This window comes from Caenorhabditis briggsae (genome assembly GCF_000004555.2).
Source record: "Caenorhabditis briggsae complete genome, chrIV, whole genome shotgun sequence".
Lineage (NCBI taxonomy): Eukaryota > Metazoa > Nematoda > Chromadorea > Rhabditida > Rhabditidae > Caenorhabditis > Caenorhabditis briggsae.
Window position 1 is genome coordinate 3,146,749 of NC_013487.2, and position 14,243 is coordinate 3,160,991.

The window sequence follows — 14,243 nt, forward strand, 5'->3', positions numbered from 1 at the left end:
TGTCTGATTTTTTTTTGCAATTGCATAACTTTCCAGTTACAAACTCTCCTAATTGCCATTCGTTCTTAGAACAAAATGACAACAAAAGTAATAGGTTGTTGCGAAACACTTTTTTTCAACATATTTAAGAACCCGCCTATTTTTCCTGCTGTTTCGCAACCGTTACAATTTTGCCAAAAATTCCAAAAGTACAATTCGCTATCGCCCAAAGTCGCGTGAAATAAGCTTCGATCGCCGATTTGGTTAAATCGTAGATATCAACGGTGCTGAATCTTTTTGCATAGTAAATGGGTTTTGGCTAACTTGGCTAGTAGCTCAGGAAAGTAAAAAAGCCTTCGAACTCATATTTTGGTAGAAATCCGAATCGGGATTTCCGTTTTTACCACTGAGGACCAGTTGAGCTCTAACTTCAGCTGTCTGACCTGCTCAGGTCATAACAGATTTTGGGAATATCTTTCTTCATCCCAAACAACGTTTAAGGGACCTGGTATTATCTTTTAACGACATTTGCTGATTTTTTGGGCTTCTTGAAGCAACTCAGTGGTCGAAATCTCCTCATATGTCCAATAGACACCAACTACCTGCGGCCCACAGTGACTTTTTTTGCGGATCTTCTTAAGGCCTGCATCAAGGCCAAAGGATCAAACTTTGAATATCTTTGCATATACCTGTTCCTCTTGATCTCTTCCATCAGAAAATAAAGTTCGTTTTTGATGATACCCCTCTTTTTTAGGTTTTAGACCCAAAAACCAAAGTCTCCATACTTAAGGGACACCATGTACAGTTGAATTGTTTTGCAACCGAGTGATATCCGATTGAAATAGATAATCCACAATTAGGTTAACAGGAAAACTTTGCTGCCTACGATTTCGTTTCAAAATTTGTGAATTTCACAATTATGACTTCTGCAAAAGTATACCAAGAACGTTTATGGCTCCAAACAGCTCAACAATCGACAGAAAATCATGGAAAAGTGGGAAACGCTATGTAAGTATTACTAATGTGAGTAATTAGTACCTTAATTGGTGTTAACTTAATTTATTGAAATAGAATTTACGGGTTAAAGAACGGAGCGGAGCTACACGGAACTTGCCGACGTTTAGTTCCTCAAGGAAATCATGTTTAATTGAGCTGTAATCATGAGTAACCATAGTAATCCCAACTATCCTAATTACCATTTCCAGGCTCAACTTAAATTGCACTGGTGGCACCACAAACTGTGCCGTGGCATATTTCTGTGTTGAACCAGCTCAATAAAATCTGATTTTCCTTTTTCATATTCTCCAGACGATAAAATATATTTTTATGTTTCCTCTTCCAAATAATGAGTCTCATCTCCTTGGCACCACCGAAAAAGCAAGAAACATCTCCAACAAAAAATGTCTCATGGCTTTTTTTTTTCCGATTCGACCTTTATATTCTGTCTCTTCCTTGTTTTCGGAACATGATTGTCCCTGTCTGCATATTCTTCTTTTTCTTTTTTACACCAATTACAGTAAGAATCTTCCAGCAATTCTTGAAAATTAAAAAACACTTCAGAATGGCACAGTTAACATGTTGTTGTTTTGGGGATACCCAATTGCTGGCGTTTTGCAGTACTGTACTCAAAACACTACGGTAGCAGATTTTAGTGGATGTATGGAAGCGTGTTTGGAAAGCGATAGTTGTATGGGGCCCATACTCCCGGGGTACATCAATGGGGGAACACACTCCGGGGGAACTTCTTGCTCATGGNGTACCAAGTCTCAGGGGGTACATAGTNCTCATGGGGTACTTTTAGGTATAATCTCATGGGGTACATTTTTCGCTTTCTCATGGGGTACATCTCTGAAATACTCAGGGGGTACATCGCATTGTCTCAGAGGGTACATCGCATTGAATCTCATGTGGTAAACATCAAGTCGGATTCTACAGTTTCAGCGCTCATAGCTGCCTGATTTTTCCAACATTCGTTACATATTATGAGTGGTTTTTTTTGTTTTCCATGTAGTTATTCAAGAATGTAATTTCGCTTTTGATGTGGTTTGGAACAGAGATAACTGTCCAACATTATTTCTTCTCATTCATAATTCAGAAACATTTGGCTGATTGAAGAAAAATTGCCTATTGCAAGATATTCGGAGATTTCCGATGACCGAGGAGTTAGACGAAGCAACCAGGAGAGAACATTTTTGGTTAATGAGGAAAAAATACCACTTTTGGTCCACATTTGTGTATCCATTTCGTTTTATTTATTCGAATCAAATTTTAATAAGTTCGAAACTCGTGTGAAAGCGTCGAATTTTTTAACTCTTCGTAAATCGACACATATTGCATGGTCTCGAAGCGATGTTGCCTACGCAGCGAATTGTTGCTTGACTACATAGGAAATGACTCACAGAAGATGTGGAGTTATGGGACGAGACCTATATCATTCGAAAGAGGATGAAATTTCATTTTCAAATATATGCTCAGTTTTTGCGGCGGCCTCCGCTAACTCGAGAAATTTGGGTCAGAAGTTTTCAGTAGATTTTGCACTGAAATGCATACGTGAACGCTTCCACGTCCTCATTTCTTTTATACGCTTTGAAGATCCATTGAAAACAGCAGTGGGATGGTTCAGTGGTAAAGCGGCGGGATGGGGAAATGGTACTCTATGGTTCGACTCCTTCATAGTCGAAACTCTTTTTTTATTTTTTGTTGGTTTTTTATATGACCTGTTTTTGAGCTCAAAAGCTGTTTTCAGCAGTTTTCCATACTCTAAACACCTTTGGCATCTTGTCAAATACAAATTAACCAAGTTTTTGGAAAAAAAATTTCTGAAGAAAATTCGCATGTTTTCATGATCCATACACCTCTTTTCAAATTTTCCGATTTTTTTATCCTTGGCGGGATTATTCCAGTAGGGTTTCCATCCGGGCGGGCGGTGAGCCGCCCGCTTGCCGCCCGTTCGCCGCCCGTCTATAAAAGCGAGACATAATAATAATCGTTATAATAATAAATATAGATTTCTTTGTGTTTCAAAAAATTTTTTTTTTGAAAATTTGAAAAGAGGTGTATGGATCATGAAAACATGCGAATTTTCTTCAGAAATTTTTTTTCCAAAAACTTGGTTAATTTGTATTTGACAAGATGCCAAAGGTGTTTAGAGTATGGAAAACTGCTGAAAACAGCTTTTGAGCTCAAAAACAGGTCATATAAAAAACCAACAAAAAATAAAAAAAGAGTTTCGACTATGAAGGAGTCGAACCATAGAGTACCATTTCCCCATCCCGCCGCTTTACCACTGAACCATCCCACTGCTGTTTTCAATGGTTCTTCAAAGCGTATAAAAGAAATGAGGACGTGGAAGCGTTCACGTATGCATTTCAGTGCAAAATCTACTGAAAACTTCTGACCTAAATTTCTCGAGTTAGCGGAGGCCGCCGCAAAAACTGAGCATATATTTGAAAATGAAATTTCATCCTCTTTCGAATGATATAGGTCTCGTCCCATAACTCCACATCTTCTGTGAGTCATTCCCTAGTGAGTATCATACGTTAATGCATGTGAATTTTAGGCCGCGAACGCTATCAATCAATTTTTTCACGATTTTATCAATTTTTTAACGATTTTATCGATTTTTTACGATTTTATCAATTTAAAAAAAATTGAACTGATTTTCTTGTTGTAAATTTTTAATGACGAAATATGAACGTATCTGCTGCTTTTATAGCTCAAATTTTTTTTCCTCGCTGTTCCAGTTTTAAAATCTTAGATTTTATTCTTTCCGTCGTAATTTTGCATTGTTTTCATCCTTCCGACACGAAATCAGTATCCTTTTTTTCAGAAGCCTTCCTCCGCACAGCCCGATGATCTTCCAACAACAAAATCTTCGATTTAAAAAAAAAAGTAAGTTTTTATGCATTTTCAAATACTTGTTTAAAAGGGTAGAACACAAATTGGGATTTTTGAGATTTCGGTAACATTCAATGCAGAATTAGGAGAAAAAATATCTTGGACCATTGTACAAAAAAGCCTCATTTTTTAAAATATGGGTCAAAAACAGCGCAAAAAAGTCAACTGAGAGTGCAATTTTTCACGTGCACCCTTAAGGATTCATGCGTCCCCAGAAATAGCTTATTTGCACCATCTCAGTTGATTTTTTTGCCTGTTTTTGACCCGTTTATCGAAAAAAAGGCATTTTTGGACAATGGTTCTTAAGAATTTTCTTCCCGCGCCCTAATTTCGCATCGAGTGGTAATAAAATCTCAAAATTTTTGGAAATTGTGTACTCCCTCTTAAAATCAAACAAATTAATTACTCAAGTGTGAGTTTCAGATCGGATTCTTCATTCTACTCGTCTCTGTCTCCGCCACCTAGGATGCCATTGGATTCGGAGGACCATGGATTGTGCTGAAGGGACCTAACAGAGGAATCATCCAATCGATGATCGTCATGACCGCTGTTTGCTGCTGGATGTTCTGGATGATGATCTTCCTCCATCAACTGAATCCACTCATCGCCCACAAATCAACGTGAAGACGATTCGCTGGATTTCTGAAAATTGGAAGACTCGAAGAACCTCTTCAGTAACTAAAAATGATTTTTTTTTTCATTTTTGCCCTCCCAATTTTTTTTTGTGAAACTAATTCATGTTATATGATTTAATGCCCGGTTAGGGTAAAAATAAAGAACATGTTTTCCTTATCACTATGTTTACGATTTCTCATCATTTCTCAAGAGCACTGAAAGTGTAAAACGTTTCGTTGTGGTAGCTTTGATTGACTGAGCTGGCACCTGGTTGCTTCGTCTAACTCCTCGGTCATCGGAAATCTCCGAATATCTTGCAATAGGCAATTTTTCTTCAATCAGCCAAATGTTTCTGAATTATGAATGAGAAGAAATAATGTTGGACAGTTATCTCTGTTCCAAACCACATCAAAAGCGAAATTACATTCTTGAATAACTACATGGAAAACAAAAAAAACCACTCATAATATGTAACGAATGTTGGAAAAATCAGGCAGCTATGAGCGCTGAAACTGTAGAATCCGACTTGATGTTTACCACATGAGATTCAATGCGATGTACCCTCTGAGACAATGCGATGTACCCCCTGAGTATTTCAGAGATTTACCCCATGAGAAAGCGAAAAATGTACCCCATGAGATTATACCTAAAATGTACCCCATGAGACTATGTACCCTCTGAGACTTTGTACCCCATGAGCACGATGTACCCCATACTGATGTACCCCGGGAGAATGGGCCGTTGTATGGTGGGTGAAAAATGTTAAATCAAAATGTGAGTGAAAGACGGAAAAAACGAAAGAGAATTCTCAATATTATGACACTGTAAAAATTTCGGCTCTCGTTGGGTATTTTGGTTTAGTGTTGAAGGAGTGTATACAGGAGAGATAGTGCGTGCATTTTTGCTTGTTGGTGTTTACACCTTTTAGTTTCTCCGAAGACTACTGTAACCTTCAAAGTCTATCAGTGTGCTGCTGCAACATCAATTTTTTGGAAAAAAACTCATACTTTGAATTCAAAACATTCTCAATTTCTTCAAAGTGTTAACCTAATTTTAAATTATCAACAGCAATTATTGATCATTTGGCGAGGTTGTGATTTGCTTTTTTTTCAATTATTCGCGTCCCACTCAATATGAAATGTAGAAAATCTTCTAGATTTTTTAAAAATCTTATTGTTAGTTGTGATGTGATAAAAAGACAGAGTGGATCGAAACATTCATTCCAAAAATTGTTTGAAAATTAATACGTTTTGAAAATGCGAAAAATTGGAATCAGCAAATGATCGACACAGTTATGGTGTTAATTGAAATGAATAATCGATTGAAAAACAGAGATTGAAAATGTCCAAAAACTTTTAGCAAATTTTAGGATTGATCGCGATGGATCAGTTGGAACATCCTAATTTCTAAATTTTTTGGTTTTGAAACGGTGAAATTTTGAAAAGGTATATAAACAATATTTTTTAAACGATTTCTTTTTGTTTAGCCGAAATGAAGAGTTGCTGAGCTATGGTCGCATTTTTTATCTAACTTTAGTAGAAAAATATTCAACTTCGAATGTCTACAAAATATAATAGATTTTTTAGATAAGCTTAAAATTCGTGAGATGTGCTGAACAAAAATATAGCTACAATATTGCAATTGAACATTTTTTGTAAAAATTGACTCAAATAAGATGAATCGCTTCAAGTACCAAACTTTCCAAAATAAATTTGGGAAGAGGATATAGCATATCTAATTTTTATATTTCAAAATTAAGAAAAGTTCATCGATTTAAGGAACAAGAATAATAATTGAATCATAGTTGAAACAACATAGACATTGGCTTTTATCCGATCAGTAGAAATAATGATAAAGATGTGTGCAGAAGTAAAATTTGAAAAACAAAAGAAACTATCACAGATCCAAGAAGCAGAGAACATTTCTCAATGTTCCTGATTTTCGTGAGTTTAACAATGTAAGAATCAAAACCTCGTCCGACAGCACATTTCTTCCAAACCGAAACTGATAATAATTTCATGGAACACAATTTTTTTGTCATTTCCTCCATTTTCCATCAAATTCAGCTATCATATGGTAACGACACCACTTGTGTCCTCTGTGACATCTACACAGTCACATCAATCACTCAAACCGATTCCTCAAATGGTATAAAAATAGCAGTAAAAGTGGATGGCCAAAATTCGTGTCCAGTTGATGCGGGCTCCAATGTTTATACTTTTACGGTGAGCAATTTTTTGAAAATTTTTCATTAAAGGTGGGGGGACATGAAAAAAATAATGTTCTCGAAATTTCGTTTAAATATGCCCCTCGAGGAGTTGAACGTGTGGGGCGAGGATTGAGGGTGCGACGCCGCTACCGACTGAGCTACACGGGCAAAGAGAAAGCGGTCGCCCGATTGCATACATAAAGGCGAGGACGACAGCTGTACGCAGAGTTGCGTTAAGCGTTGTACACCGTCACGGTAGAATGCATACTCTAGCTACAAAAAAACTACGAAAAATCTCCTGTCCCCCCACCTTTAAAGTACTATGAGATCACTTCCTCACAAATTGTAATAAAGTTACTTGTAAAATTTAATGGGGTCTCTCTTCCAAAGTTTCACCCATTATCAAAAACAAGTTGTGATCAGTATAGATAATGTGAACGAAGCAGAAAAATTTTTTTGGCTCTTGTTAAATGAAAATTAGCTGAAAACATTAATAAAGACTTCAGAATGGCAACAACGGCTACACGATGACCTACTCCGACCCTACATGGACCATATCGATAACTAAAAGTTGTCCGAATAGTTCATGGAGAATGTTCGCAAGACCAGCAGGACCGTTTTGTATAAAGGTGAGTCCCAATCGCAGTTTTTAGGAGCAGAAAGGCTTTTTGGCTTCTGGGTGTGGGAAAATGGATCAATTAGGAGCCGGAAAGTCACCTCCAGATATGCTGAAATTCGAACAGTATTTTGTGTTCTTGGGAATTTGCACAATACATCACTTTTTGAAAAAAGAACACCGAGATATGCTGAAATTGAAATAAGAATATTTTTTAAGAACAAATTTCCAGGTAACGAGCTCAAACCAAGGGGTCTCCAGAAACAATGCTACTGTTATTTGCAATACAACAACCAACGCTTGGTTGACAGGTTTCAATGGAATCGCAGAGTTTAATTATATTTTTGGTGAGTACGATATACCTGCACTTTGAGCTCAATTAGCGGAAATAATGTAAAAAATATCGAAAAGCTGTGGACTGGTAAAATGTTAGTCGTAATATGTCTGACATTTTATTAGTTGACTTTTTTAAATATGTGTTGTAGAAACTGAGATAATTGAGCTTAAGATAACCTTGTGTACGATCGTCTTTAGTCGTAGACGTAATTTCGTACGGTAGTCGCTAGACGTAGTTTTCATAGGAATAGTCATAAGATTTTGAGATAACAGGATTTTAATATCATTCTGACCGCAATTCGTAATGCGTTGTACATCAGCAGTTTCATTGAAGCAAATACGCTCAATTTCAAAAACCGAAACAGTACATTTTTACTGTTTCCACTAAGAAATCTAAAGCATAAAGTTTTGCGAATTTAGTTTCACTGACTTTCTCGAGTTTAATGGGCTAGAAAGATAGTTTCAAGAAGAAATGGTACTTACAAATACAGGTCAAATGATACACAGCCAGCTAAACGATTCTCTAGTTGTCTGCACTTTTTCTAACTTTCGCTGGTATAAAGTTTACGGTTTCAAATGGTTGAGGAAATTGAAACTTTATTGACACTACATTCCAGGATGTATAAATTCTCTGAAACACCTATTTTATGATCAATTAGAGTTATTTAGTTAGACATTGATGTACCGTAACTGGTCGTTTTCCTCTGATCCTTACCGCTTAGTATTTTGAACTCAATTATCTCGCTTTCCACGAGAGACGTTAAAAATTTGTCAACTGATAAAATGTTTGTTATAATATCACCAACATTTTGCTAGTCGGCCAATTTTTGATATCTCTTATGAGAACCGAGATAATTAAGCTCTAAAATTGAGACACCGCCCGATCGCTATTCCCAACGCCGCTCAACTACCAATACCTGTCAGTTTGGTTTAGTGGACTCATGAGATCCACGTGCGCTGATACTCCACAAACAACGAATTGTACAGGATTTGCTGTGAGGATCCCTAAAATTCACTCCAATATTTCCATTTCCCAGGCTTTCGGAGAATTCCCATCTCAAACAAACTGGGACCTATACAAGTTCCCATCTGGTTATCCAAACTTCACGATTCTGTCATCTGGATACTATCAAAGGTGTCTACAATTAGCATGGAGTCAAGAATTGACAGCTTATAATGGAATGGTCATTAATGCGGCGTAAGTGTTTAGGGGAGAAAGTTTTAGATTATTGATTTTCAGATGTGAATTCGCTTGCAATGGAGAAAACAAAATTTGTGCGTTTTCGTATGCTTGTGGCGTTTTGGCCAGTTGAAAATGATCATTATTAGTTTTCGGTTGAGATTGGAATAAAGTTTTTAGAATTGAAAGTTTTTAATGTTTCATGATTGTCATAAATTTTTGGAAAACACTGTACTGTTAATTGGATCTGAATTTCAATTTTCAGAATTTCAGAATTTTTGAATTTCTGAATTTCTGACTTTCTGAATTCCAGAATTTCAATATTCCAGAATTTCGGAATTGCAGTATTTCAGAATTTTACAAATTTTGAATTTTAGAATTTCGCAAAATCATAATAACCGAATCTGGTAATCTCAAACCTCGGAATCTCAGAATCTTGAAATAACAGAATCTCTGAACTTTTCGGGAAATTTTTACAGTTTCGAAAAAAGGTCCAAGTTCAAAGTAAAAATTATTAAAGCTCAAATCGTAGTAAGAAAATGTTGAAAAAACAAGAGATTTTTAGAATTGATTATTCCGCAATTGGACGTTCTGAAACAAGCGGTTCTGAAACTTTTGTTTGCAAAATGACTAGCTCAATAGTAAAACTTCGAGGACTTCTAAACACGAAAATCGCAATTTTGAAAATCAAAACTGCCTGCTTTTTTCCGCGGTTCATAGATTTTTTCCATCGGTTTAACCTTTTAAAATTTCGAATACAAATCTCAGAATCCTTCAGAATTTCGGAAATTTCAAATTCACAAAATTTTCAATGTTTCTAACCGCTAATAACCGCTAGATGATTTTTTTCTAATTCTAGTATACACACGGAAATGGATTCTCCTGAAAAAAAAACTGAAATTCAAAGCAATGAAGATCCCAACTAAACTAAACACACCTTTTTCGTATTACTATTCCACACTAAATATGAATGAGATCATCTCCATTGGCACCACCGAAAACAAAGCGGCCCCCGCCTTACATCGGCAACTATTTTTCATTTCTTTTCATTGTTTCGTCATAAAATCATATTTTCTGAATTTTATTAGCCTTACAATGTATATTCTCCTGTTCCTTTGTTACCTGGTGAAAACGGTTTGTGGCAGTTACTTCAAGGGCCTGTATTAAGAGACCCCCCTTTGATTGAAGGTTCCTTGTAATAGAAGGTCCGGCCCTTCTAATATAGTTTTTACGGTATGACATTCTTAATCAGACATAGTTGATTCAGAACGCCACGATCCTCCATTTCTGGGGTTACCCAACATCTGAAGAAGAGTCCAAGTCCTGTACTTTGAATGCAGCTGCTGATTTCCAAGGTTGTATGGATTTGTGTGTTGGAATGGAGTGGTGTATGGTGAGTCAGAACTTTTGAATTTATGATCTACAGTAAGATATCAAGATTTGGCCTTCTCAGGGAAAAATGATTTTAAAATCTTGATTTTAAGATTTCCAATCTGGATTTTTCGATTACCTAACTCTGAAATTACTGACTTTTTGAAGTTTTACATTTTTGGTTTTATTGAATTTCAGGTTTTTTTTCCCGAAATATCAGAATTTTCCAAATTTCAGATGCTTGAAATTCCATACTTTTATAAATGTCGGATTCTGTCGAATATTATATTCACAGAAATTTCACAGTTTCCCAAATTTCATATTATTAGAAATTACAGTTTTCAAAATTTTCAAGTGTTTTTGAAACACGAAAATTTTGAATGTATTAGATTTTGAAAATTTGATACTTTTAGGAATTTCAGCTTTCTAGAACTTTCAGATTTTTAAAGAAATATGGATTTTTGCAGATTTTGGAATATTTTTAATTTTGGAACTTGGAAAACGCGGTATTAATGGTTTTTTGAAATTATCAACTCATGAAAATGTATATTTGTTTCCGTTTCCGTTTTCCGTATTTCGGAAAAATGCGTTTTTCAAAATTCTTCGATTTGTCTGAAAATTCAAGATGTACTAAACAGAATTAGAACTTCTGTTTAAAAATTGTTCTAATCAGTCCAGATATTGTCGGGATTATTACTTCAATGAGAATTCTGCAAATTTAAAACAGTTTCATGAAACCGATAAATATTACTATTAGCAACTTTTATGTTGAAAATTCACAAGCGTCATCTTCCAGCTATCCTACGGAAACGGCACCACTTGTATCCTATGTGACATCTACACAATCAGTTCAATCACTCAATCAGATCTCTCAAAAGGAATCGAAATCGCAGTAAAAGTTGATGTTCAGAATTCGTGTCCAGTGGAAATAGTCTCCAATGTTTATACGTACACGGTAAGCAGTTTCTTGCTAAGAGGATGAGGAAGTTGAACTAGCATTCTTAAATCTTCAGAAAAATTCCAATGGCTACACAATGACCTACTCGGACCCGTTATGGATCATTTCTTCCGGGAGGGTTTGCCCGGACGACACCTGGAAACAAGTTCCAAGGGCAGTTGGTCCATTTTGTATTAAGGTAAATTTTTTATGCTTTACTTTGAATGAGAGAGAGAAAACATAATTACGTACATGCGATGTACCATTAAACAAAATCTCACTAGAATCCCTACATGCAGTGTTTGAAACAGTTAAAAAACTTGAAGACCGATTTTTTTTTTAAATTTAACTTTTGGGTTTCCAGGTCTTCAGTTCAAATGCCGGAGTAACTCGAAACAATGCACTTGCGGTTTGTGAAACTTATGGTGGCTGGTTGGCAGGGTTTGAAACCATCATTGACTATAATTATATTTTTGGTGAGTTCTTTAAAGGCTCTTTGAGGAGTTGAAATTTACCGCTTTCCACTCGCAGAGTCAGATGAGCTACGCGGTTCAAAAAAGTTATCTTATCACTTATGACTGATGTCGGGATAGCGTTCTCATTGCCTTCAAAATAAATTCAATCAATTTCTGGACTGTTTGAAACACTTTTTTTCACCCAGTTATGGCTTCAAAAAACTGTCAACTGATAAAATGCTTATCGAAATATCACCAATATATTTATAGTTCACAAATTTTTGATATCTCATATATTTTTGATATCTCATATAATTTTTGATATCTTATAGGAACCGAGATAATTGAGCTCTAATTCCAGACACCGCGAGATCCCTATTCCCGACACCTCTCGACTACCAATACCTGACTGTTTGGATCAGTGGACTCATGAAGACGGCATGTCAAGATGATACAGGGACTGTTAATTGTGCTGGAATAAAGGTAAATCCATTATTCTATGAGTTCCCCCCTCCCGTAAGATCCCGTTTTCCAGGCATTTGGTGAATTTCCAAATCAGAACAATCAAGATCTATACCGCTTCCCTCCTGGCTATCCGAATTTCACCAAACTGAATACGGGATACTATCAAAGGGGGTTACAATTAACATGGAGTCAACAATTGACCGCGTATAATGGAATGGTTACTAATGCGGCGTAAGCGTTTAGTAGAAGAATATTCAGAATATATGACTTTCAGAACGGAATACGCTTGTAATGGAGAGCAGAAGATTTGTGCATTTTCGTATGCGTGCGGGATATTGGGGAAAGTATAATCACATAATTTTCAAAAAGTATATGTTACATGATTTTCATAAATATGAGATGGACAAAACTCATTTTGCTATACAGAGATTTTCCTATTTTTTCTCGGGTCTTTTGATTTTAAAACCAAAGTACATTCATATAAATATACGTATTGAAATGTTAGCCTCCCCTATACGTGCATTTCGAGCACAATTATCTCGGTTCTTTCAGAAGATATCAAAATTTTGTCAACTGATAAAACGTTCATCTGAATATCACCAATATTTTATCAACTTGCAAATTTTTGATTACTCTGAGAGGAAGCGAGATATTTGAGCTCAAAGAGCACTTGTTCTATTAGAGCAAAAGATGAGTAATATTAGAGCGATTCGAATAGTAATTGAGGTTGAGGGATTTCGAGGATCTTTATGGTTAAAAAAATATTGAAAAAATAACTGTTCCATCGACACTTTATGTATAAACCATGATAAATTGTTTCAATGGATTTTACAATCGAGAAAAAGTTTTCGATTAAAGGTGGTGTGCGGTAGGGTTCCGAAAAAAGCTCAGTCACGAGCTTAAGCTCACGTGAGCTCATCATGAAGCAGGCTCATACGAGCCTTTTCCCACTACACGTAAAAGCTCACACAGGCTCATTTGACGAAAATATTGATTTTGAAAAAAGCTCATCGAGGCTCATTTGACGTAATTATTGATTTTGATAAAAGCTCATCAAGGCTCATTTGCAAAAAAGCTCACGTCGACTCTTGTTCAAAAAAAAGGCTCACGGAAGCATAGTTCAAAAAATGAACTGGAAAAGTGTTCACGTGGCAAAAATAATAATATCAACAAACACTTTAGCCAAATATTCAACTAATCAAGTGACCTGATGGGCAGAAACGATAGTGGCCTGAAAAAAACAATGGCGGCCTAGAAAACTTATCTTGCAAAAATTAGGTCATCATGTGAAAATAGCCTAGAAATCATATCAGGTGAATATCGAGCGATTTCAACGCCATTTTCACTTGGTTGCGTAACTTTTGCAAGTGAGTTTTCTAGGCCATCAATTTTTGTGATACAGAAATGGTCTGGCATAAACCTAATATGTTTTCTAATCTATATTGACACAGTGGCTTATCTATTCCTTGTTGAGTTCTTTAGGCAACCATATTTATGTCGAAGAAATCGTGTAGCATTCACCTGTTATGTTTTCTAAGATATTTTCACATGGTGGCCTAACTTTTGACAGTTGAGTTTTCTAGGCCACCTCGTTAAAATGACTTAGAAAACGTATCAGGTGAATGTTATAACATTTTTAGGCCATAGAAGTAGGTGCCCTAGGGAACTCAACATGCAATAGTAGGCCACCTTGTTAAAATGGCCTAGAAATGACTTGATATTTAGAGTATTCCATGGCCACTCATGATTTTTCCATGAATTCAATGATTTTTTTTCTGATTTGTTTTCTTTGTTTATTTATGATGAGCCATATGAGCTTCTTAATAAAAATCACAGAAAGGCTCATGAGCCTTGGTGAGCTTTTCGATAAAACTAAAAAAGAGTCGCGTGAGCTTTTTTATTTTTTTCAAAAAGCTCATTCAAAATCAAATGAGCCTTAATGAGCTATTTGAAAAGCTCATTTTTACGTAAAAGCTCATCATGCTTTTTCAAATTCGGAACCCTAGTGTGCGGTGAAATTTTTTATTGCTTTATTTTATGCAGAAATCTGTGTAGATTCCCATAAAAATAAAGAAACAATTCAAGAAAATTCCTTCATCGAGAAAAACGCATCGAAAAATACGCTGAAAGCCCTTAGGGACGAGCTTTTTCTCTAGGCCGCCCGGTGAGTAAAAGCGCGCGAA

The 14,243-nt window shown here is 35.9% G+C and overlaps 3 protein-coding genes across 3 annotated transcripts; all 3 read left to right on the forward strand.

Annotated features, from left to right (window-relative positions):
* Nucleotides 1-898: 898 nt before the first annotated feature.
* Nucleotides 899-1,257, forward strand: CBG11626 (the record flags this gene model as incomplete). Its single annotated transcript, XM_002632694.1, has 2 exons — nt 899-987; nt 1,185-1,257. The coding sequence occupies 2 exons, from the start codon at nt 899-901 to the stop codon at nt 1,255-1,257; spliced, it is 162 nt and encodes a 53-aa protein (XP_002632740.1).
* A 5,970-nt stretch (nt 1,258-7,227) lies between these two features.
* CBG11628 lies at nt 7,228-8,965 on the forward strand (the record flags this gene model as incomplete). The annotated part of the gene is made up of 5 exons (XM_002632695.1): nt 7,228-7,329; nt 7,549-7,663; nt 8,526-8,647; nt 8,690-8,850; nt 8,893-8,965. The coding sequence occupies 5 exons, from the start codon at nt 7,228-7,230 to the stop codon at nt 8,963-8,965; spliced, it is 573 nt and encodes a 190-aa protein (XP_002632741.1).
* Nucleotides 8,966-9,741: 776 nt separating this feature from the next.
* On the forward strand, nt 9,742-12,410 carry CBG11629 (the record flags this gene model as incomplete). The annotated part of the gene is made up of 10 exons (XM_002632696.1): nt 9,742-9,966; nt 10,100-10,225; nt 10,441-10,585; nt 10,671-10,747; nt 11,000-11,158; nt 11,217-11,339; nt 11,505-11,616; nt 11,957-12,078; nt 12,131-12,291; nt 12,335-12,410. The coding sequence occupies 10 exons, from the start codon at nt 9,742-9,744 to the stop codon at nt 12,408-12,410; spliced, it is 1,326 nt and encodes a 441-aa protein (XP_002632742.1).
* Between the last annotated feature and the right edge of the window lie 1,833 nt (nt 12,411-14,243).